The following is a 27,254-nucleotide window of genomic DNA, read 5'->3' on the forward strand; positions in this document are numbered from 1 at the left end:
ATCTTTGTTATGCACAGTAATATAAATTGGGTTAAGTTAATTTAGTTTGTGGAGAGGATGCGGAATCTTCGCACATATACAGGATATCACAGACTACCATCCGAATTTTGTAAACACGACATTTTAGGGAAACATGTTTCAGGTGAAAGTCATATGGTTTCAAAGGGGACATATAACAATTATATCACTTTGTTTACAGATGGCACTTTCGAGATATTCACTAATCATTATTTTTCTTAAATGGAAACTCTAATTTTTTTATTATATCATCTTTTTCTACCAATTAATTTGAACAACTTTTGTCCGAAATATTTTTTATTTGCCTATTTTTTGCAATATTTAAGAAAAACTTGATACCTTTTTCAATATTTAATTTACGATATCTCGCTAACTATTTGACGGAAGAAAAAGTGGTAATAGACATTTTTACTCTATTTGATTTCAAGAATATATTATAATAGTGCCCTAACTTTGTTAACTTATCGACTTTTGGAAATTTTAAAATCATCAAATCAACAAAAGTCATTGTATTCATATTTATCGTTAAAAGTAATAAGCAAATATTGAACCAAACTCTTTAACTGGTTCAGTACGTATAAGATGTAACCAATTGCATGTAAGAAATAAAATGTACTGCCAATAGAAAAACGATAAAATAACTATACAAATAGAGATATTGCTAACAAATATACGTATCAGAAATTGTATTCATTCGGCGTAGTTTCGATTGTTCAAATTTCTGTTAAGGATCGCAATCAATGAAAATCGGCATCAAGAAGTCGAGAAGAGATGTTAATTAAGATTTCATAACAGTATCGAGATAGTGTTTCGTTTAAATATTCGCATATCACTTTATCGCAATCTCATGTAGGAAATTCGGCAATTCCGGTAAATTGAACAACTAATCAGACCAAACCAGAAATTCACCTATGGCGAAATGCACAACTGTGTCGCGCAAGTAACGGACTGCGTTTCTCTCTGCGGTTAACTCCAGCGAGATACATTCGGCGATTGTGATTGTATATGCCGCCATAACGCGCGCATGTGGGCACCCTTATACGATTACGTTTCTGCTTATTACACATAAGACAGCATATATAGACAGTTCCGGTAATACAGTGAGCGGTATTACACTTTGAAAGTTGCTTCGGAGAATTATTCCACGTTTCTTGTCGCGGGAATAAGTTGCACGGGACACTATCATTTTTTCGATCGACGTAGCGATACCTCGTCCGATGATGATGGCGAAGAAGATTGAGTTCATATGGATGTTATTCATAGCAGTAAGAAATTACCATATACACCAGGTGTCCAGTAATTTACGTCCGTTATTTACATGACTCTATCTTATAATAGAAATTTAGCATTTTTTTAGCCATATATCAAATTTCTAAGGATACAAGCGATCGAAGAAACAAATCTTTTCATGCACTGAACTTTGAGTGATCAAATAAACAGCAAAATTATTTTCCTCGATCAAGCGAGCTTCAACAAAATTTCAATCTAAGACTTAACTTTAAAAGTGAGTTGTGATGAAAATTAAAAAAATCACTATAAATAATAGACTTCCTCTGTATTTTTACTGAAAAGAAAATAAAAATGTTCATAAGGAGCGTTTTATAAATAATAGGCGTAAATTATGATACTCTTTATAAGTATATATATAAATTAAGGAATTATTTATTAACGCAATAATTTCTGCAAAAATTTTCTAACATTATAAATGTACTTTATTGACTGTGTTAAGAATTTATTATGATGTCAAACAGACGTCTAGCTTTTAGTATATGTCTCACTTGCAATCTATTTTATTAAATTCTTTGCTTATGGAATATTTATTACGTATACAAATTTGATCACATAAATTAATACATAAATTTAATTATTTTAAAATGTTTTCTTCTACATTTTGATAGTCTTTACAAAAGTCCAAAACATAACTGACACGCGTATAATATTCGTATTTGTTTTGCAATATTTATATTTGTTTTACAATATTCGTTTTGCACTGTAAAATTGAAAATTAATTAATATTCGTGCAATAAATCCAATAAATTGGCTCTTATTGTTTTATAAAATTTTATTTTAATTTAATTGTAACTGAAAGCTTTATGATACTAATTTGTCCTCTTAAAAATTTATTGTGTTTGTGAAAGCCACTATATTCAATTTATATTTATTCTAAAACATAGTTTGGTTTTCAACTGATTATTAATTCTGTAGAAAAATGACCCTTATCTTTATTTATTTATTATTTATTTAAATTTCATACAATTCTCTCATAATGTTCTTAACTGTCCAGAAATTGGTATCTTAATTCTTTAGTAACTTATTCCATTATTTGATGATTACGCCTAACGAGACAAATCCCGACAGGAACATTTTTTTTAATTAATAACGTAAATTAACAATATATTATCATTGTCGCGCATAAACATAGACGTTATATCAAGGGTATCTACGGAAATAAATTGATAATAACAAAATCAATGCCGAAATGTGCGAAGGTTGCGGTATCTCAGGCAAAACCGCTGAACTCCCTGGCCGATGAATCGGTCAATGAAATCGATCACAGTGAAGCAAACCAGCGGAAGAATCCGCTCGAGCTTGAAGAACGACTACGGGATTCTGCTTTATCGACCAACGGGGAACCAACAGCAGCTACCGCGCCGCAAGTTGAGCCGACGCATTCGGCAACGGATATCGTGATCGACACAACCGTTGGATTCGTAAGTATGCGTGTGTGTGATCCTTCATTACGTTGATTAAAATTTATAATTAAAATTGAAATCTAGACAGAGAGAGAGAGAGAGAGAGAGAGAGAGAGAGAGAGAGAGAGAGAGAGAAAGAGAGAGAGAGGGAGGGGGACAGAGAAAAAGAGAGAGGGGGGAGGGGACAGAGAGAGAGAGAGAGAGAGAGAGAGAGAGAGAGAGAGAGAGAGAGAGAGAGAGAGAGAGAGAGAGAGAGAGAGAGGAAGAGAGATTAAAATCCTTTCAGTGACAACGATATCCTGCAATCTGTTCAATCCCTTTAGTTAAATCATGATTCTGGCGTGAGAAATTCATTGACAGTCCGTATCGATAATTCGGCAATTTCATTTTGCGAAAACCCATCGCGCCACGAATTATCCGTTGTTGGATGCAATGGCCGTTCGAACTAATTAATTAAAATCACCTCGCCACTCATTAACACATTCAATAATCGAAACTGCACCGCTGCAGCGATGATATCTCTATCAAAACATGATAAATCAGAAATAACAATTAGTGAAATGGCGTATTATATGCCATTTTTTTCGCAGTTGATCATTTGAATTGCGACGCACAATTAAATTTGCCGACTAAATTCGCGCAAAATTGTAACAGAGCTCACAAAATTAAGACTTAATTCCATGATAAGTCTCCAGTTAGTTAAATATCTGTTAACGGTTCTAATTATGAATCGAGTTCCAATTTCGACTTAAGCTTGGTTCAACAAATACAATTATAATGAAAGTAACAGAAAAAAGTTTTTTATATTTTTTAATTTACCCTTCACAATTATTTAATATGTATATATATATAATATATATATATATATATATATTGGGGACTTGAATAAGTACTCGTTGTTTTTTCGTGAAAAAGAATGCATTATTTAAAAAAATTAGTAAAGGACATGTCATTGAAAATATTGTCCATCGCTAGCCACTACTTTCTCCCATGTTTCTAGCAGCATACGAATACCATGTCGAAAGAACGACTCATTTTTTGAGGTTATCCATGAATCGACCCATTCTTTGGCATCTTCATAAGAATGGAAGTGCTGCTCAGCCAGGCCATGAGTCATCGATCGAAACAAGTGCTAATCGGAAGGAGCAATGTCCGGTGAATACGGCGGGTGGGGTAGGACTTCCCATTTGAGCGTATCCAAATAGGTTTTGACCGGCTTTGCAACATGTGGCCGAGTATTGTCATGCTGCAAAGTTGTAGTATCTCTCCTCGTATTGCGGCCGTTTTTCTTTCAATGCCCGGCTCAAACGCATCAATTGTAGTCGATAGCGATCTCCCATGATAGTTTCGTTGGGTTTGAGTAGCTCATAATATATTACACCCAGCTGATCCCACCAAATACAAAACATGAGCTTGGAACCATGGATATTCGGCTTTGCCGTCGATGTTCATGCATGGCTGAGCTTATCCCACAATTTTCTACGTTTCGGGTTATCGTAGTGTATCCACTTTTCATCGCCAGTCATGATACGATGCAAGAAACCTTTCCTTTCCTGCTGTTGGAGCAGCTGTTCACACGTGAAAAAACGCCGTTCGACGTCTCTCGGCTTCAATTCGTACGGCACCCAATTTCCTTGCTTTTGAATCATTCCTAATGCTTTTAAATGTTTGGCAACTGTTGTGTGATCAACTCCTAATGATTCTGCAAGTTCATTTTGCGTCTGACATAGGTCTTCATCGAGTAATGCTTCCAATTCTTCGTCTTCAAACTTTTTCGGTGCGCCAGAGTGTTCTTTATCTTCAACATCAAAATCATTATTTTTAAAGCGTTAAAACCGATCTCTGCATGTTGTTTCCGACAGAGCATGGTCGCCGTAAGTCTCCACAAGAATTCTATGTGCTTCAGCTGCAGATTTTTTTTTGAAATAAGTAATGCAATAAAATTCCCCGCAAATACTCTTTTCTAGCACGAAATTCGACATGTTTAACGCTATGAAAAAATATATTGTTTACGCTTCGGCGGAATAACATATATTGTCACTTCGAGCCTAATGGTGGAGCTTCATGATGAAGTTGGCTGTAGTATTGCCCGATACAAAAAGACTAAGATAACATTATCTATCGGGAAACAGCGAGAACTTATTCAAGTCCCCAATATATATATATATATATATATATATATTTATATATAATTACGTATATATATATATAATTACTCGTATTGATATATTATAATTATATTCTAATATATTCATAAAACATTATTGATAAATGTTAGAAAAAGTATGGAGTGTAATTTGCTACCTACAATATATTTCATTTAATAAAATAAGCTCTCTAAGTTAAAAATTTATATTGCTGAAAAATTTTATATATCACATATACTTGGTACGTAGTTTTTTTTCTATTAATCTAGAATTAAATATCGTATGACTTTTGTGGAAACGCAAAATAATTTACTGACTTATAGTTGGAGCTTGCACGTAAAGGTATATATTTTCTATTTACTTAAAACAAATTTGATGTCTGATAATTTCGTTTTAAAACTTTAATGTTTGTGTTATTCATAATAATATTAATAATTCTTTTGAATATTTGACTGATAAATTTATGGAAATTAATAAAAACTACTGCAATTTTACATAAAATGATAATTAGGGCCATAATCCTATAATTAGGATAATTATTTCAAGTAAAAGAACGGAGACAATATAAAAACCTGTGCACAATCGGTATAGTGCGATGAATTACAAAATTTATTAAGTCAAAAAGAAATAATACAGGATGTCTCATGAAACTGTAACAGTTAATATTATTTATTGCACTTTGGATAATAAAAGAAAATGATGTAAGGGAAAGAGGTTAAATGGTTTAATAAGTACTATTTTCTTATGAAGTCAATTTTTTTGTTGGTGCAATGATGAATCAGAAAAATGCAATTGCATTTTTATCTTAAATAGAACCTCCCTGATTTTTTTGTGGAAGTTAATTGCTTAAAAAACTCTTCGTAAAGAGGTAGTAAAGAGAGACCAAAAAATGAATATTTAATGAAATATTTCAGATTTATTAAAGTAAATATTTAAACATTCCATCATACAAACATTTGGCATCGAATATCTAGAAAGGTATTACAAATACTATTTGTATGTACTCGATAGCGCCGAAAAAAACAATACTGCTTACGCCTAACAATAAGGCTACAAAATAACAAATGAATCATAATTTAATGAAAAAATATCATTGTGAACTTTTCAAACAATGTAGATATGTTTAGTATCTTTGTGCTTTGCAATAAGAATGCTATAAATGCTGCAATTATGTATCATCATATGTTGCCAAATGTTTGTTATATGATAATGGAATGTTTAAACATTTACTTTAATAAATCTGAAATATTTCATTAACTGTTCATTTTTTGGTCATCTTACCCTACTACACAGTAGAACTATTTTTTACGCAAAATATTTTAAGGAATCAACTTATACAAAAAAATTGGAGGAAGAGTGGCTTCTAAAGAGTGTCCCAAAATTCACCCAAGATTTGAATTTTGCGGCATTTGTGCGATCAAATGTTGCCAACGAAAAAAAGAGATAGCGTGATAGCTAACAGTTCAGGGTTTTTAAAATGGAGTGCTACAGGAAAGAACACGTTTTCATTGTTGAGCAATATTTTAAAAATAATGAAAGTTTGGCAGCTACAGTTCGCAATTTTCGTACAAAATATGGTCGGAATAGTGATTTAACTTCATCAACTGTGAAAAGATTAATTAAAAAATTGAGGGAGACTGGATCAATTAGTGATCTTAAACACTTTGGCCGTTCTTCAATAAGTCGTTCAACACAAAACATCGAAGCAGTTCGTGAAAGTATTGTTGAGAGTCCAGGAACATCAATTTGGCACCGTGGACAAGAATTGGACATTTCGAGAAGCTCTCTACAGCGTATTCTCACGAAAAATTTGCATCTTCATGTTTACAAAGTTCAATTGACTCAAGAACTGAAGCCTACTGACCACGCACAGCGAAAAGAGTTCGTTGAATGAATTATGGAACAACAACAAATAGATGCTGATTTCTCGAACAAAATCATCTTCAGTGATGAGGCTCATTTTTATCTTTATGGCTTGGTTAATCGACAAAATTGTCGCATTTGGAGTTCAGAAAATCCACGAGTGATTGTTGAGAAACAAATGCATCTACAACGTGTCACTGTTTGATGCGGGCTGGAGACATCATCGGACCATTCTTCTTCGAAAATGCGGCTGTATAGGCAATAACAATTAATGGTGCTCGCTATCGCGACATGATAATTCAATTTTTTGTGCCTAAATTGCAAGATATGAATGTGGACGACATGTGGTTTCAACAAGACGGTGCCACATGCCATACAGCCCGAGAAACAGTTCAATTACTGCATGAGTCATTTCCTGGTCATGTAATTTCCTGTTTTGATGATCAGATTTGGCCGCCCAGATCATGCGATATAACGCCGTTGGACTTTTCTTTTTGGGGTTTTTTGAAGTCTAAGGTTTATGCCAACAAGCCCACGACCACCCACGCCTTGAAGGAGGAAATTGAGCACTGTATCAACAAAATTCAGCCACATTTATGCAAAACGGTCATGGAAAGTTTTAACAAAAGAGTGGATATGTGCCAGCAAAGCCGTGGAAGCCATTTACCCGATATGCTATTCCATACATAACCCTATACTGTATACTTTATGAATCAATAAAAAATTTACAATTTTTAATTATAAACCTGTGTTTTCTATCAAAATTACTTCTTGCTTGAATTTTGGGACACCCTTTATTTAAAATAAAAATGCATTTTTCTGGTCATCTGAATTTTCTTCGTTATTGCACTAACAAAAAAATTCACTTCATAAGAAAATAGTACTTATTAAGTTATTCAACTTTCCCTTGATTACACTCCCCTCCACCATTTTCTTCTATTGTCCAAAGTGTAATAGATATGAACTGTTACAGTTCCGTGAAGCAGCCTGTATAATCATGTCCCAACCTTTAATCATTATTTTCGGTATTACTTTCTTGCTTCGTAAAATATTATGCATTTCGAAACATACAGGATACAAATTGTTGCACTCTCTGAGCTAGATTGACGAGATCCCGACGACAAAACCGAATCCGTTTTCCTGGTTTCTGAGGCCATTAACGCAGAAGATCCAATTTTTGCCGGAGTCATTCCTTCAGGATCGCCTAGTCCAGCTGAAGGAAACACTGAACAACCTAGGCATCAACGTGGTGCAAAATGCGACGGCAAAGCAACTGAACGGACCCGTTGGCCTAGTGCACTTGGTGGGCCCGAATGACTCTGGTTTCTACACGAATCGGCTAGAGCCGGCCGGTTTTCTAGGTGGTAATGGCTGGTTCGCCAACAAAGGTGGTATTCTTGGCGGACCCGGAACGATCATCTCTACTGGCAGCCTTCTCACGGATTACCCGACTGCTTATAAAAAATAGAACGAGTCGCTATGCTCGTTTACTATTCGAAAATGTAAATAATCAAGAAGCGGAATGACCGAGTGCCAGATTCAGCCATAAACTTATATTCATAGACTACATTCACGCTTTGGATGTTTTTCTGCTGGTAGCTTTAATCTATTCTTATTGCTTATTACGATTAAAAGAAGATGAAATAATGCTTTCAGCACGAACGCGTTCAAATCACAAACTTCTATGTACTAATTAGACCGTTAACTTTCCACGTAACGTGATTGAAATGGAGAAGGTTGTGGAACGCCATATAATTTTGAGCTCATTCATATAGGTATGTGTAAAAGATATCACACTTAAGGTGTTTGCAAGAAAAATACTTAAGGCTTTTGTAGAAACTTCATAACATTAAAGCTGGGTCTATAACAGGTGTAGCAAGCTTTAAGTCATAAGGAATTTATCATCCACAATTGATTATTTTTCTCATATTTGACTGTAGTTGGTTAATTTCTTATGGTTTAAAGTAGGTAAAGCTACTATATCTATTAGAGATCCAGGCTAAGGTTGTAAGAAGATTGAGCAATCACAGTCGATTATTCTTCTTGCGTTGAAGAAATAATCGACTGTGATTAGTTAGTTTTCTTAAGTCCTTATGATTACGGTTAAAACTCTTCTACGTGCAAAACCTTTTACAGTCACTACTGAAGTTAATATTGAAATTTATAACGCGTAATATAACCTAAAATTTAAACGCGTAATATAACCTAAAATTTAAAATATCACTGTTAACCATTATAGTTACCAATAACATACATTATAATTGTTATAATTATCAACAATTAACATATAACATTATAATTACTAACAACATACGCACCGGTAGACAATAAATAAAGGGTGTCCCAAAATTCACGCAAGAAGTAATTTTGATAGAAAACACAGGTGTATGATTAAAAATTGTAAATTTTTTATTGATTCATAAAGTATACAGTATAGGGTTATGTATGGAATAGCATATCAGGTAAACCAGGTAAATCAGGTAAAGCGAAGAGAGTTCGTTGGATGGATTATGGAACAACAACAAATAGATGCTGATTTTTCGAACAAAATCATCTTCAGCGATGAGGCTCATTTTCACCTTCATGGCGTGGTTAATCGACAAAATTGTCGCATTTGGGGTTCAGAAAATCCACAAGTGATTGTTGAGAAACAAATGCATCCACGTATCACTGTTTGGTGCGGATTTTGGGCTGGAGACATCATCGGACCGTTCTTCTTCGAAAATGCGGCTGGTCAGGCAATAACAATTAATGGTGCTCGCTATCGCGACATGATAATCCAATTTTTTGTGCCTAAATTGCAAGATATGGATGTGGACGACATGTGGTTTCAACAAGACGGTGCCACATGCCATACAGCCCGAGAAACAATTTAATTACTGCATGAGTTATTTCCTGGTCGTGTAATTTCCCGTTTTGGTGATCAGATTTGGCCACCTAGATCATGCGATTTAACACCGTTGGACTTTTTCCTTTTTTCTTTGGTTTTTTGAAGTCTAAGGTTTATGCCAACAAGCCCACGACCACCCACGCCTTGAAGGAGGAAATTGAGAACTGTATCAACAAAATTCAGCCATATTTATGCAAAACGGTCATGGAAAGTTTCAACAAAAGAGTGGATATGTGCCAGCAAAGCCGTGGAAGCCATTTACCCGATATGCTATTCCATACATAACCCTATACTGTATACTTTATGAATCAATAAAAAATTTACAATTTTTAATTATAAACCTGTGTTTTCTATCAAAATTACTTCTTGCTTGAATTTTGGGGCACCCTTTATATGAATAAAGTAATATCAAACGAGAAATCCAAAAAAATGTGTAGAAGATATTTGTAGTTTTAATAAAACGAGATATGAGACGCAGTATTTTTCTCATTAGAATAATAGCCGTAAAATGACCACACATGATATACATATACAGATATACACATATATATATATATATATATAATTCACTCTATTTATTACGTGTACTCATGTGTGTACGATAAAATGAGCTCGAATCAACACCCTCACGGAAACAGCAACGAACTCCTCTTCCTTTTCCGCCACTATCGATGTTGCGCAGCATCTATTACAACATAAATACATTTTTCATGCAAGTTTTCCGACGGTATAGTTTGATCTACTTCCCTCACGGACACTTAATCACCCCCCCTCCCCTCTCTTCTCTCCGCGTACATCGCGAAAAATACGCGCCTGGTTGCATTGGCGGCGGCAGGCGCGAGACGTTATTGGAAATGCATAAGATATCTGATATCTCGCGAATTCAAAGGATAACCCCGGTTGTTCCCTCTTGCACGAGAGTTGGACGCAAGGCGAAACCGGGCTCGGCCGCGAGGAATTTTCATTTCTACCGAATTGGGATTGGATCCCGAGTTTTCCCACCACGTTATGGTGGTCGACGACGCGCCGGCATCGGCTATCGGTGAACTTACTCTCCGTTCTTCTGATTCTGCCGTCTCTTCGTGTCTCGACGCATTTCTTGTTATCTGTAATCCAAGTGGGTTAAATTATCGTACGATAAGACGAGCCATCGTGTGCTGATATCTCTCTGGGGAGACGAGAAGGTTTATTAAAAACGATGAATGATTCACACATGGTTGTTATCTCCGGTGTCGGCGTTGGCATCGGCGCCCTCCGCCATGCGTGAAAACGATGCGCATCACCATTTCGTAGGTGTTTGATAATTGGTAACGTGATGATCGATAAAGGAGGTTCTCTGGTTCCCTCGTTGTAAGTCGAACCGATTTGCGTCAGACTGACCGTTACCTTTTGCTCTGCCCTGCCCTGCCCTTTGATCTTTCGTCATTTACGATTATAAGCAGATTTAATAGAGGGTCAAGACTTAGAAGGTTCAGGATTGGACATCACATATATTATTAAATTCAAAATTCTCGAGGCTACTTCTGGAGGTATAGATCTACTTCTCATCTGGATACCGATTCACAGAAATATTTTCGGAAACAAAATGACTGACACTCTGGCGAAACTGGGGGCACTGAGTTCAAAGCAGCCACCGGAACAGTTTTGCTCCATCCTGGAAGTCGATTTCATAGCAAGGAAAAAAAACTAGATTATGAAGCAGTAGTCAGAAACTTCGAAGAAGATTTCACCTCTAAAGGAACCAGATATCTTCCATACTCACCGAACCATGGTTCAAGAACCTGGATAACGTTAACAGAGAAATAATCACTCTAATGGCCAGATGCAGGTCGTTTCATATCATATCATATCATACTAATCCACACTTCCGTGCCAAAAATATATTAGAACGCACAGGCTATGAATATAGATGGTCTTACAGAAACACTGAACACATCCTCTTTAGATGACTACTTTTCAGCAGGGAATCAGATCAGTTACTTTTACACTTATTTGACAGGGATTGTGACTTTTCAACTGACAATATTCATGAAACAGCCTTTATTATCAATAATGTTCCATCATTTGCAGCAATTGCCAGGTTCCTGAAAGATCAATCGTTATAACTGTATCAAATAAAAACTCGACATAAGGAATAGCGTATGGGGATATTCACTTCCCCCAGAGCCAGCTGTAGAAAAGAAAGGAAAGATTATAAGCAGACTGCAAGATGTCAAAAGTGACATTGGAAATGAAAATTACAGTATAATTTTGTCCAGAAGTTTCATATGCATGTGAATTCTTTTCGACCTTTCGGTCAGACTATTTTTCGTAAATTAACAATAATTTATATAACTATATTTAATAATAATATTTTTATAAATCAATAACAAAGTTTTGGATTTTGTAATGAACTTTTATGAAAGACTCAATTCCATGATTATATATGTTCAACAAAAATGGATATTTAAAATGTTAAGAAGCAAATAAATTTATATATTGGGTATGGGAATAAGTTTCTGCCCTTTTCAGAAAGTTATCGCTGGTGTACTAATTTCGTACTAATTTCGTGTTTGATGGAACGGTTATACTTGTGTTTTGAAGGTGTATTTGTGAGCTTTGAATCGCAATAGTAGACATTCGTTTGAAGCGTAAACATCTTTTTCTTTTCGCGTCGAAAATGGCAACATTTACCCCAACGAAGCAGCATTTGTAGGAAGTGTTAGTCCATTACTATATTGTGAAGAAAAATGCTGCTGAAACGCATCAAATGCTTATTGATATTTACGACGATCATGCTCCGTCGAGTACCACGTGTAAAGAGTGGTTTCGACGTTTTCGAAGTGGTGATTATAACGTGAGCGACCAGAACGCGAAGGGGCACCTAAAAAATTCGAAAATGCACAACTGCAAGATTTACTCGAAGAAGATCCGAGTCGAACGCTCGAAAATTTTTCAAACGAGTTAAATGTTGATAAATCTACCGTCGGAAAACGTTTATATGCGTTGGGAATGGTCCAGAAGTCAGGAAATTGGGTGCCACATAAATCGAAGGAGAGAGACATTGAAAGACGTCTGGTAACGTGCGAGATGCTGCTTCAAAGACAAAAAGGAAGGGTTTCTTGCATCGAATTGTCACTGGCGATGAAAAATGGATCTACTACGACAACCTCAAACGCGTGAAATCATGGGTGATGCCAGGTGAACTAGGTCCATCAACTCCAAAACGGAATATTCACGGTTCGAAAGTTATGTTATGCATCTGGTGAGATCAGGAAAGCGTTATTTATTATGAGCTTCTAAAACCGTCCGAAACCATCACTGGGGGGGGTCGTTACCTACTGCAGTTGATACGTTTGAACCGAGCTTTAAAAGAGAAACGATCGGAATGGGATAATAGGCACAACAAGTTGATTCTGCTACACGACAACGCTAGGCCCCACGTTGCAAAACCAGTCCAAAAATACTTGGAAGGATTGAATTGGGAAATCTTGTTCCATCCGCCGTATTCACCAGATATTACTCCTTCAGATTTCTACTCATTTCGGTTTATGCAGTCGGCCCTTTCTGGAGAGCGATTTACTTTTCATGAATGCATCGAAAAATGGCTTAATGAATGGATTGAGTCAAAAGAACCTGATTTTTTTCTTTGAGGAATTCATTTACTACCTGAAAGATGGGAGAAAGTTGTCGCTTCCAATGGGGCGTACTTTGAATAAAATCATCTTATATTTTTTGTTTAAATAAACGACTAATTTGTATTTAAAACGGGCGAAAACTTATTCCTATACCCCAATATAATATATGATGTTTATTATATTGAAATATTGAACACTAATTTAGAATTATTAGTAGTTTTCTTTTGAAAATACAACTATTTTCAAAACAAATTATAATTTATAGTAATATTTGAAATGTATATTTGCATACACGTATATACATTTAAACATTTATCTATTTCTTTTTATTATCTATATATATATATCTGTTAAATCAGCTAATGTATAAATGAAGCATTAATAAAAAAATTAAGAAATATTAGTAACAGTAGAAAGTTTTTAATCTTTTTTAGCAAAATTTAGTCTTTATTTGAAAACAAATGAAAACATCTTAATCTTTGAAATATTCCTCGTTATTATCGACGACTTTCTGCCATTTTTCGGATAGTTTGCGAATTCTCAGGTGGTAAAAGCTCATCGGCTTTGAAATGATAAATCTTCGATGTTTTTCTTAGACTTCTTCTGTTCTGAAGTGTTCTGAAATGTGTATCAGCCAAATGATGCTGCATCGCCTGGAATAGATAATCGGAAGGGGTCACATCTGGTGAATACGCCACGTGCAGAAGTTCCCACCGAAAATGACCTGCTTCGTCGCTTTAGCATACGGCCATGTGTTGTCATACAGCAGGATGACTTTGCAGCTTCGTTGCCTAGTCAGTAAATGGTCTTTCTTCCTCCAATGCATCGCTCACATTGATAAGATGCTGTTGGTAGTGATCCGCCATGACTATCTCACCTGGTTTCAGCAGTGCATAATACAGCACATTTTTCCAATCCTTCTAGATACGTAGCAAAACTTTCTTGATATGGATATTGAGCTTTGCGGTAGATATTGTCAGTTCGCCAGGATCTCCCCATAATTCCTAATGCCTGTGGTTGTCGTATAGAATTCACTTTTTATCACCCGCGATAAATTGGTACAAAATATCCTTCTGTTTGAACTAATTTGGAAAAAATATATTTCCATTTTGCTTGAATATACACTGTGGGAAGAGAAGTCGGACTTCCCGAATAACTTTGAAAATATGCAAGATAGTAAAAAATATTAAATACAAAAATTGTAGGGTTTTAAGTAGAGAATCACATAGCAATAATAATATAACTTTGAATAGCGTCATCAAGGTTACTTTGGGAAGGTCACTTTTTAGATGGAAAAAATGTTGATAGCCAGAATTAACACTTTCTCCTGCTACAGTATAAGGTTAGATAATTTCCGGATAGACCTCATATTATATCATGAAATTTTTCATTAATCTTTCAACTTTAATGTATGGACTTTGCGGTGTTAAAGATTTTGACTCGGGCGATGATATTATCAGGGTATTTAACGCATGTAAATATAAAGAAATAGATCAGTTGCAGAAGAATAAATTCTAATAATTTCCATACTAATATTGTAGAACAGAAAATATATATAAACATCTCGATCTAAATTCAGACTTTTCTCAGCTTAATGAAGTTTTTTTTTTAATGAATTTGGTACATGTTTGAAATGTATAATAAGCTGATTTTGAAATTGAGATATGTTTAAATCGCAAATATATTAACCAGATAAAGTAAAACAATTAAATTATGGCTAATATACCAGGTCTGTAAATATGAAACCGGAATTTGCCCATAGATGGCCCTAGCTGTCAATGTAGTTCATCATTGGCGCCATTTCCATTTGTTGACATCTGACAAAGATTTCCAACTCACAACAATACAAGTTTCCCAGATAGCACCGGACATCCAATGGATGTACGTTTCACGTCCAATTTATGTCCGTATGTCCGATTTACGTCCGTGGACATAAATTTGACGTAACAAGGATGTCCTTATTTGGACGTCGGACCTGTAGGATGTCCGATGTACGTCCATCGGACGTTCATGTCCGATAGACGTCCGAAGTTGTGACAAACGTACGTCCTATGGACGTCTTTTGTAAAAAAAATGGACATATAACGGACGTCCAGTGGACGTCCGTGTACTATCTGCGTTCACACAACAGCATAGTTTGTAATAGCGTTGAATATGTCTAATTTTGTGCCTGGAAGCTACGATTTGCGGACAGCATTGATTTTCTGTTACCATTTGAAGAAAACTGCTGCAGAATCGCATCGAATCCTTGTCGAAGCTTACGGTGAGCATGATCTTGGTAAATCACAGTGCTTTGAGTGGTTTGAAAAATTCAAACGTGGCGATTTTGACGTGAGAAACGAAGAACGTGGAAGACCACCGAAAAAGTTTGAAGACAGCGAAGATTGCAAGCATTGTTGGATGAGGATGACGCTCAAACGCAACAACAACTCGCGGATCAATTAAATGTGACACGAGAAGCCGTCTCCATATGTTTGAAAGCCATGGGAAAGATCCGGAAGATGGGAAAATAGGTTCCACATGAACTGAATGAAAGACAGCAGGAAAACCGAAAAACCACTTGTGAAATGCTGCTCGCCAGGTACAAAAAAGAAAGTCATTTCTCCATCGAATTGTGACTGGCGATGAAAAGTGGATATATTTTGAGAATTCTAAGCGTAAAAGATCATGGGTAACTCGAGGCGAACCATCGACATCGACTGCAAGGCCAAATCGCTATGGACGGAAGATAATGCTCTGTGTTTGGTGGGATCAGAAGGGTGTGCTCTATTATGAGCTGCTAAAACCGTTCATACTGAACGCTACCGACAACAAATTATCGATTTGTATCAAGCTTTGCATGAAAAACGACCAGAATATCAAAAAAGGCAACACAAAATGATTTTGCTTCATGATAATGCACCATCACACACAGCAAAACTGGTCAAGGAAACGATTGAGGCGTTTAGTTGAGAAATACTTTCGCATGTGGCTTACTCACCAGACTTGGCTCCGTCCGATTACTACTTATTTGCATCGATGGGACACGCACTTGCTGAGCAGCTGAGCGCTTCACTTCTTACGAAAATGTACGAAAATGGCTCGATGACTAGTTTGCCTCAAAAGAGCAACAGTTTTTTTTGACGTGGCATCCACAAATTGTCAGACAGGTGGGAAAAATGTATAGCTAGCGATGAGCAATACTTCAAATAAAATATTTTTTATCATTTTCATACAATAAACGTGTATTTTCTATACAAAAATTCCGGTTTCATATTTACATACCTGGTAATAGTTGAGAGCAAGTAGAGAAATATCTCAGATTTCTATTTGACAAATATTATTTAATAAAAATATTCCAGACAATAATAGCTGACGCATGTTATCGGTTGCGAAAAAATGAATTTTAATAATTTCCATCGCAATATCGCGAAAAAGAAAGTATACAGGGTGGCCCACATAACACTTAGCAGCTGAATATTTCGGAAACTATTTGTCAAATCAGAAAGTTGTTCATGAGAAAGTTTTATGTATTCGAGGGGCCTTTCTAACTACATAAATATTAATTTATTCCCTGCCCCCCTTAAAAGAGGGTAGGGGGTAACTTCACAATTTCAAACGGGACCCCCTATAAAATGTTAGATGGTTGGATTCTACGGTAAAAAACAAGTAAATTCTGTTCAAAATATTTTTTGTCAGATGTTTCTGTTAAAACATATGACGGTGTAAAGTTTCGAAGCTACACGAAATCAAAATCACAACACACTATTTGTTTATTTATTCAATTTATTAAATGTTCAAAATGTCCGCCATGGACTTGTAAACATGTATTTATTCGGAGCAACAAATTACTCCTAACATTTTTTAACATTTCGGAAGTCACTCAAGCGCAAGCATCGCATATCCTTTGCTTCATATTCTCTTTCGTCATTGGCGGTTCAAACATAACTTTCTCCTTCACATATCCCCACAAAATAAATCTAATGGTGTAAGATTGGGAGATCGAGGAGGCCATTGAACAGGTCCACCACGACCTATCGACTTGTCTCCAAATTTTTCGTATAACAACTGTTTGGTGATGTTTGCAAAATGTGGCGGAGCGCCGTCTTGCTGAAACCACATTTCTCTTCTGACGTGTAGTGGCATATTTTCCAAGAACGTAGGTAAATGGTTTTGTAATAAGTTACAATAAATTTTACTCGTTACAGTTTCTTAAAAAAATAGGGTCCAAGCACAAGGTCTCCAATTATTCTGCACCAAACAGTTAAAGACCACCGATGTTGGAATGGAATTGATCGCATCTAATGAGGATTTTCAACAGCTCAATAATGCTTATTATGTCTATTCACATGCCCTGAATTCATAAAAGTAGCCTAGTTGGAAAAAAGTATTTTGTACAGAAAGTCATTATTTTCCATAGCATCATGTATCCATTCACAAAATGTTATGCGGCGTTCATAGTCTCACTGCAAACCCGAGTGTGTTATTTTGACACGTATAAGCTGAAACTTTCTTCACGCGTTTCTTGTCGTCTGAAATCACGTCATTTGATGCATTTCGATATCACTTAACGCGTTTAAACGCGTTAAACGACGTGATTTAAGACGACAATATACGAGTAAAGGAAGCTTCAGCTTATACGCGTCAAAATAACACACTCGGGTTTGCAGTGCTGTCACCGAAAGTTCTTGTGATTGAATTAAGTGAGATGAATGATATCTATTCTCTTTCAAAATTCGTTGAATTGAAGAACGATTGATACCCGATGCTCTGGCAAGTTCACGTTGACTAACGTGAGGATTTAATGTAATTGCACCAAAAACATCAGCACTGTTTCTCTCATTAGTAATACTTTTACGTTTACTGTGAGTTGTTATACGCAATTTACCATGTTCACGAAGCCGCTTTTCTACGAATTAAAAAATGACATGTGCGATTTTTTAATCCCATAACGTTCAAAAAACATTACTGCTGCACGCCAATAATTCTTTTGACATTCACCTAATACTAATAACATATTCACTTTTGTATCAAACATAGTGATAGCTATGATTTTCACGGTACTAACTTTTTGAATAGTAACATACAACTGACAAGATTTTCATGAATAGTTAAATTGACCTTAATGAATATATGAATGTTTGTTTACGTTTGAATCACCGATGAAAGACAAGGATACGCGACGCTTTTACGTTTCCTGTAGCTTTGAAACTTTACACCGTCGTATTTTTTAACAGAAACATCTAACAAAAAAATGTTTTGAACAAAATTTACTTGTTTTTATCGTAAAATCCAATCATCTAACATTTTATAGGGGGTTCCGTTTGAAATTGCGAAGTTACCCCCTATCACCCTTTAAGGGAAGCAGGGAGTAACTTAATATTTATGTAGTTAAAAAGGCCCCTCAAATACATAAAACTTTCTCATAAACCACTTTTTGATTTGACAAATAGTTTCCGAAATATTCAGCTGTTAAGAGTTATGGTATGTGGGCCACCCTGTATATAAACGTTTCGATCTAAATTCAAATGACGCAGGTTATCAATTACGGAAAAATAAATTTTAATAATTTCCATACTAATATTGCGGAAGAGAAAATATATATAAACATCTCGATTTAAATTCAGACCTTTTTCACCCTAATGAATTTTTTTTCTTAATGAATTTGGTACATGTTTGAAATGTATAATAAATTGATCTGGAAAGTGAGATATGTTTAAATAACAAATATATTAACCAGACAAAATAATAAACAATTAAACTATGTTTAGTATAACAATCGAGAGCAAGCAGAGCTCAATAATTATCTTTCTCTTATTTAAAATATTATTTAGACATACAATCTGCCTCTAAAAAAGATAATTTTTCTATGTTCGTAAGGCTGGAGAAATTTTGCTTTTGAATTTAAACCAGTCAACAACGGAACAGACTGATCCGATTGTTCAAGGTATCAGATCAGCCTTTAAGTTCCAAACATTAGAATAGAAAAATAGAGTGACCCGAAATAGCGGAAACATTTCGACTACGGATATTTACGAGAAATCTATCATATTCGTGATTTATTTTCCCAAAACGCATTTCTCATCAGAGCGTTATTTTAATTTCATCGACTTAACCACGGTCGAAGAGGCCCGCGATTAAAAATACAATTTTTAGAAGGTGCACGATAAATATAAACGCAAATGTACAGGGGTTGAATAAATCGTGGGAGAGGAATCGCGTGCCGACCGAATTGAAATTCAATCCGTTTCATCCGGTCGATGGCCCACGTGTGTTCGTTCCGGCGAGCTAATATTAAACCTGTTTACAGCCCAACTCAACACGAAGGAGCAGTAGCACTTGATAAATTGGCAATAATGCGCTGCGTCCCTGTGTGCCTGTGTATAAGCTACACCTGTATAAGCAGGGGTGATCGATGTCGTGTAGCGACTAGCGACGCGCAGTGTGTAGCCGTGTCCCGCTTCTAGATTAATTCCGCGTATCAGCAGTTTGCCATGTCACGCATTTATTGACTCGTAAATGCACGGCTACAAATGATGTAACTGCGCTCGGAAATACAGAAGAATCATATTTCCCGAGCCGCACAATTGACGACATAACTCGATCGCAGGGAGGCGCGCGCGTTCACGAGACTTAATTGTTCCGCAAACAGCAGCCTCTCACGACGATTATGATAATTGCTTCGTAAACTTATTTTCTCAGGAATCTTTTAAAATTTCAACGATGTATTAAAATGGAAACACACAAACTATATATACATATACACACACGCGTGCACGCGCGCGTTCCCCATACCGTAACTGAAATAATTTAAGTCAAAGTTACACGTGTCGCAATCGAGCGGAACAGATAAAAGTATCAGGATTTTTAATTTCAAATTGTGCTACCGTTACGCTTTTAATGTAAGCTTTAGTAAAAGAGATCTGTAGAAATATTATAAATATGACAAAATCGTTGATGGTTTCCGAAAAATTTATATGGAAAGTAAATAGTTTTTGATAGCGACTCATATACAAAATGTTCCATTTTAAAGTTGCCACTAAAATACCTCTTTAGGAAAATATTTAAGAAAAAAATGGTTCAGACAAAAGTTGCTTGGTTTTAAAGGAGGCATAAGGCAGCGATATTATTTTGTTTACAGATGCCGCTACTTTCGAGATATTTACTGATCATTACTTTTCTTAAATAGAAACCTAAATTTTTATTATATCATCCTTTTTTACCAGTTAATTTGAATAACTTTTGTCTGAAACATTTTTTTATTTGCCTGATATTTTTTGAGATATTTAAGGAAAACTTGGTAACTTGTTCAATATTTAACTTAGTACATCTCGCTAATTATTTGTCGAAAGAAAAAATAGTGCTAGGCTTTTTCATTCTACTTGGTCTCAAGAATATTACCAGGTCTGTAAATATGAAACCGGAATTTGCCCATAGATGGCCCTAGCTGTCAATGTGGTTAACGTCAAACCGCGTCATTGGCGCCATTTCCATTTGTTGACATCTGACAAAGATTTTCAATTCACAACAATACAAGTTTCATACAATAACATAGTTTGTAATAGCGTTGAACATGTCGAATTTTGTGCCTGGAAACTACGATTTGCGAACAGCATTGATTTTCTGTTACCACTTGAAGAAAACTGCTGCAGAATCGCATCGAATGCTTGTCGAAGCTTACGGTGAGCATGCTCTTGGTAAATCACAGTGCTTTGAGTGGTTTAAAAAATTCAAACGTGGCGATTTTGACGTGAGAAACGAAGAACGTGGAAGACCACCGAAAAAGTTTGAAGACAGCGAATTGCAAGCATTGTTGGATGAGGATGACGCTCAAACGCAACAACAACTCGCGGATCAATTAAATGTGACACGAGAAGCCGTCTCCATATGTTTGAAAGCCATGGGAAAGATCCGGAAGATGGGAAAGTGGGTTCCACATGAACTGAATGAAAGACAGCAGGAAAACCGAAAAACCACTTGCGAAATGCTGCTCGCCAGGTACAAAAAAAGAAAGTCATTTCTCCATCGAATTGTGACTGGCGATGAAAAGTGGATATATTTTGAGAATTCTAAGCGTAAAAGATCATGGGTAACTCGAGGCGAACCATCGACATTGACTGCAAGGTCAAATCGCTATGGACGGAAGATAATGCTCTGTGTTTGGTGAGATCAGAAGAGTGTGATCTATTATGAGTTGCTAAAACCTGGCGAAACCATATTGAACGCTACCGACAACAAATGATCGATTTGAATCAAGCTTTGCGCGAAAAACGACCAGAATATCAAAAAAGGCAACACAAAGTGATTTTGCTTCATGATAATGCACCATCACACATAGCAAAACTGGTCAAGGAAACGATTGAGGCGTTTAGTTGGGAAATACTTTCGCATGCGGTTTACTCACCAGACTTGGCTCCGTCCGATTACTACTTATTTGCATCGATGGGACACGCATTTGCTGAGCAGCGCTTCACTTCTTACGAAAGTGTACGAAAATGGCTCGATGACTGATTTGCCTCAAAAGATCAACAGTGTTTTTGACGTAGCATCCACAAATTATCAGACAGGTGGGAAAAATATATAGCTAGCGATGGGCAATACTTCGAATAAAATATTTTTTATCATTTTCATACAATAAACGTGTATTTTCTATACACAAATTCCGGTTTCATATTTACATACCTGATACAATAGTGCCTTGACTTCTGTTAATTTAATAATTTGAGATTTCCAAAGGTCGGTAAGTTAACAAAAGTTAGGGCACTATTATAGCAATATATTCTTGAGACTAAATAAAATAAAAATGCCTAATACTATTTTTTCTTCCGACAAATAGTTAGCGAGATATCGTAAGTTAAATATTGAAAAAGGTATCAAGTTTTTCTTAAATATCTCAAAAAATAGGCAAATAATAAAATGTTTCGGACAAAAGTTGTTCAAATTAACTGGTAAAAAAAGATGATATAATAAAAAATTAGGGTTTCCATTGAAAAAAAGTAATGATTAGTGAATATCTCGAAAGTGGCACCATCTGTAAACAAAGTGATATAGTTGTTATATGTCCCCTTTGAAACCAAGCAACTTTTGTCTGAAACATTTTTTTCTTAAACGCTTTCCTAAAGAGATATTTTAGTGGAAGCTTTAAAATGGGACATCCTGTATGACGGCTATTTCGTTATTTCTTTAAAATAGCGTTTATTAGTGCGCATTTATCGATATTTACGATATTTTTCGATGAAAGCGTAACGCAAACAATCTCTACGATAAAAGTGCTGTACGTTAAAGCGCGAGAAACAATTATCCCTTCTCATGAGTTTCTGAATATTATATAAATTTAATTAATATCCTCTTGCGAATCAAAATTATACATCATATCTCATATTTATAAATACTTAACGCGTAGATTTATCGGGCTTTTCTCGCTGTATTGATCATTCTTTAACAGTGTTATCACGGCTCGACTGCTTCATCATACCGATGTAAACATATAATCGCTTTTTCTATTGGAATTTGCGTGCTGTACGACACGTTCTCGCATACTTATTCGCGTTTCTGATTGCAAAGCGACGCCATAACAACGACATCGACGGCGATGATGACGGCGATCTCGGATATGAGCACGCTCGGACAATTTATTACGACAGGCATGGGAAGTCAGCGAATTGTCGCAGGCGATCTGCGTAGCGGTGATTGGCGTTATAACGTTTAGATTATTGTCCGAGATAGTCCTTGGGAAAGATAATCATTTATCTGAAACGGGTTTTCCTATACACACGTAGACCGGTATAACAGCCGGTTAACATTCAATAAGCAGAGATCACTGGAATTTTTCAATCACACATCCCATCGTGTCTACATACTTCTGCATCATGATGGATGATTCGACGAGGGAGGAAAGATATTCAAATATTAAATATCGAATATTGCTTCTCTTTCCCCATACGTGATCTTACGCTTTACGTTACAAGCACCACGACTTTTCATCTTTACCGTTATTGATCAATGCTCGTATCGTTGAGCCTGCAGCAGATACGATGCACGAATATGTTGACACGATAACGCGGGTAACTGAAAAACTTTAATCACTATTGCGCGTCCGGACGTATCCGGACAGATTATACTACTAGACACTATTGTATCGGTTTATGTATACAAGGTGTCCCAGAATTGCCGGATTTCCTCTTAAGGGGTGAAAGGGATTACAACTTAGAACCGAAAGTTCCTGTACCACTTTTGGATCAGAACATTAATTTATGAGAGTATTAACTATTAATGAATCTGACCAATCAGATTATTTGGCGGGCGGGCATACAGTGGAATAGGATTCAAGTTTTAATTTATCAAACTGAAAATTTTCAAATTCAGAGAAGAGGAAAGAGAAAGATGGGTGCAGAGAGAGATGGGAAGGGGCAGGGGGAGAAGGAGGGAGAAAGAGGGGATGGCATAAGTATAAGATCTACACAATGCGTGGAAAATTGTTTTTCGCTTTGTGTCTCAATAGGTTTTATATTTATGCCGCTCCCTCTTTCTCTCTCCTCCTTCCTTGCGCTCCTCCCCCTCCGTGCCCATTCTTCTTTACCCCCTCTCTAAATTTGAAAAAGCTTCTTCAGTTTGATAAATTAAAATTAAAACTTGAATTCTACTTCACTGTGTGCTCGCCCGCCGAATAATCTGATTGGTCAGATTCATTAGTTAATAACTCATAAACTAACGTTCTGATTCAAAAAAGTGGTGAAGGAACTTTCGGTTCTAAATTGTCTCCTTTCACGCTGTAAAAGGAAATCTAGCAATTCTGGGACATCCTATATATAAATCCGAAAATTTGTTTCGATAAACAACTAGTCATACGCATTTCATGGTGAATGAACAAACTTTATTTCACCAACGTCGTCATAACACGAGTGATTGCGAGCGCGAAATTTCGTTGTTGACAATCATGGAAACGCGCCTCCATGTTACGCGAGAACGAAAATGCGAGTGCTGTTATTAAATTGTAACTATCGCAACGGCCATCGTTAAGGCCATCACATACAAACGAACTTAAGCAGTAAGCAGATCGACCAATCACAATCGTTTAAGGACGCCATTTTAAAACTTACGAGAATAATTGATTATGATTGGTCAGTTTCTTTACTGCTTACGTCTTTTGCTACTGCTTACGTTCATTTGTGTGATAGCCTTTAACTGGCGAAACTAGTAAACCTAGTAGGTGTACATATACTTGGTTACACAACGCTTTAAACACATGGAATAAAAGAACGCAACAAATTCTCATAATTGAAAGCCACTACTGACAAGCTTGCATAGTAATTTGTCACGACAAGAGCCGAAGTGACAATAGACGGTGTAAACATTGACATTTTGTAATACTCTTATTTGACTTATTTAATTACTGCGCAAGCTCATTAGTAGAAGCTCTCGATTATAATTGTTAAATAAATATTTAATATCCTATTGTATTTAAATCATTTTGCAACCAAGTATAGACTTGTTAGTGGTTTCCACATATTAGGGGTATGCAAAAGTTTCCATCGTTTTTAAGGCAATGTTTTTTTATTAATGTTATTATAAATTACATAGTATCTTTAATCAAAATATTTTCCGGCATTATTTACTACTTTTCGCCGTTTTTTAAGCAAAAGATGGATACTATCATAAAAGAAGTCTTTACTCTTAAAATAAATAAAGTTATCGATTAATTGTTTCCTTAACATTGCGAAATCGTGTGCCAGATAAACGGTGCTGCATAGAACGAAATAAGTGAAAATAACTGACTCCTCATTACAATCCCATTAAAGTTTCCCGGGTCGTCAATGTAACATGGGACCTGATATTATCGTGCAGAAGAATCATTTTGTTTTGCTTTGTCGAAAAATACGGTCGTTTCCCGATCAATTGATCATTTAACTGCCTTAATTGTTGACTGTATAATTCCGCGATGATAAATCTGAGATGGTTTTAACAGTTCATAATACAGGACTCCTTGCATGTCCTATCAGATACACAGGAGGACTTTATGACCATGAATATTTCATTTTGACTGTGACGTAGAGAGTCGGAATTTACCCACGATCTTTTGCGCTTAGGATTGTCATAATAAATCCATTTTTCGTCTCCGGTCACAATTCGATACAAAAGAGGCTTGTGTTTGTGTCTATTGAGTAGCAAAAGGCAAATGATGACTCGGCTGGCAATAACGTTCTCAGATAATTCACGGGAAACTCATTTTCTTTCCTTCAGAATTTTCCCCATCTCATGTAAGCGTCGAATTATAATGCTCTGATTAACATATAACCTTTTCGCAAGTTTTACATTCAATTGAGTCGAATTTTCTTGCAATAACGCTTCCAAGTCATCCGAACCCATCTCTTGCGGTCGCTCGGCATGCTCTTTGCCTTTCAAATAAAAATCGCCACATTTAAAGCGTCGAAACTACTTACGACATGAACTTTCAGCTAACGTTCCTTCACCATAAGTTTCACAAATGATTCTGGTTACTTCAGCAGCTGTTTTACGTTGATGAAGTAGAAAAACACATAGGGTGTCTTAAAAATACCGGAACCCCTAGATAACTTTGCAGGATCAAGTTTTCATGAAAAGCTTTAAATATAAAAGTTATAGAAAATCGAGTAACGAACTTGATGGTGACCTTGAATTTGACCTCGGCTATGACTTTGAAAGTCATTTGGAGGTCAACTTGCGTTTCTTAAATAGGAATCCTTACTTTTTATTACATTTTTTTCTTCTACCAATTAATTTGAACAACTTTTGTCTAAAACATTTTTTTATTTGCCTAATATTTGTTTAGATATTTGAGGAAAACTTGATATCTTTTTCAATATTTAACTTACGATATCTCGCTAACTATTTGTCGGAAGAAAAAGTGATACTAGACTTTCTTGCTTTATTTAGTCTCAAGAATATATTGTTACAATAGTGCCCTGATTTTTGTTAATTTGATGATTTTGAAATTTCCAAAAGTCAGTAAGTTAACAAAAGTCAGGGCGCTATTGCAACAATATATTCTTGAAAGTAAATAAAGCAAGAAAGTCTAGTACCACTTTTCTTCCGACAAATAGTTAGCGAGATATCGTAAGTTAAATATTGAAAAAGATATCAAGTTTTCCTCAAGTTCTCCTCAAATATTTAAAAAAATATTAGGCAAATAAAAAAATGTTTTAGACAAAAGTTGTTCAAATTAATTGATAGAAAAAACAATGTAATAAAAAATAAGGGTTCCCATTTAAAAAACACAAGTTGACCTCTAAATGACCTTCAAAGTCATGGCCAAGGTCAAATTCAAGGTCATCATCAAGTCCCTTACTCGATTTTCTACAACATTTGTATTCAAAGTTTTTCATGAAAACTTGATCCTGCAAAGTTATCCGGCGGATTCCGGTATGTTTAAGACACCCTGTATATTGACGAATATGCATCTTATCGACTTCCATCTTCATACGAATTAAAAATATTTATGTCAATAAATATGATTTATTATGCATCAGTTTCTATGCAAGTTGATCAATATTGACATACTCTAACAAAAATGTGTGGCAACTATCATATAAATAATTCACAATGCCATATGTAAATCTATATGTAAATAATGAAAATTTTTGCATGTCCCTAATATTTTTTTGAAAAATTTGGAAGCGTATTAAATAGTCACACTTGCAAGCCACTGCTCATGCGCTTGCGTGATAATCGATTATCGATAGAATCAGAAATAAGAGTACATGATGTAAAATGTAAATATTAAATTTTCATTATATCCATCAAATAACAACATAATAAAGACATTTGCCTTTCCTCCCTATGGCAGATGTTCGACTTATGAAATTTTGTATTGCGATACGATCTTTTTTAAGAATTGTGTTGAATGGTATATCACAACACAATTTGGTATCGTAAACACGATTTTAAATCGTGCGCTATTCACAAATGTCACAAATGCGGATCCTGCTCCTCCTGTTTCTACACTCCCTCCCCGAAAAAAAATTAATCTAACCTAACTTAACTCAATTTATATATTTTTGCATATGATTGG

General features: G+C 35.7%; 1 protein-coding gene across 1 annotated transcript; it reads left to right on the forward strand.

Moving 5' to 3' along the window:
* The first annotated feature begins 1,127 nt into the window (after window positions 1-1,127).
* LOC105191281 (uncharacterized) lies at window positions 1,128-8,962 on the forward strand. The gene is made up of 3 exons (XM_011154572.2): window positions 1,128-1,283; window positions 2,508-2,729; window positions 7,824-8,962. The coding sequence occupies exons 1-3, from the start codon at window positions 1,236-1,238 to the stop codon at window positions 8,187-8,189; spliced, it is 636 nt and encodes a 211-aa protein (XP_011152874.2). The 5' UTR covers window positions 1,128-1,235; the 3' UTR covers window positions 8,190-8,962.
* The last annotated feature ends 18,292 nt before the right edge of the window (window positions 8,963-27,254 follow it).

This window comes from Harpegnathos saltator, unplaced genomic scaffold, assembly GCF_003227715.2.
Source record: "Harpegnathos saltator strain DR-91 unplaced genomic scaffold, Hsal_v8.6 scaffold261, whole genome shotgun sequence".
NCBI lineage: Eukaryota > Metazoa > Arthropoda > Insecta > Hymenoptera > Formicidae > Harpegnathos > Harpegnathos saltator.

Bases quoted from the DNA above. Each gene is read 5' to 3' on its own strand.
- LOC105191281 (XM_011154572.2), top strand. From the start codon at position 1,236: ATGATGATGGCGAAGAAGATTGAGTTCATATGGATGTTATTCATAGCA. The intron at 1,284-2,507 runs GTAAGAAATTAC...AAATGTGCGAAG, and splicing joins TATGGATGTTATTCATAGCA to GTTGCGGTATCTCAGGCAAA. The intron at 2,730-7,823 runs GTAAGTATGCGT...TCTCTGAGCTAG, and splicing joins TCGACACAACCGTTGGATTC to ATTGACGAGATCCCGACGAC.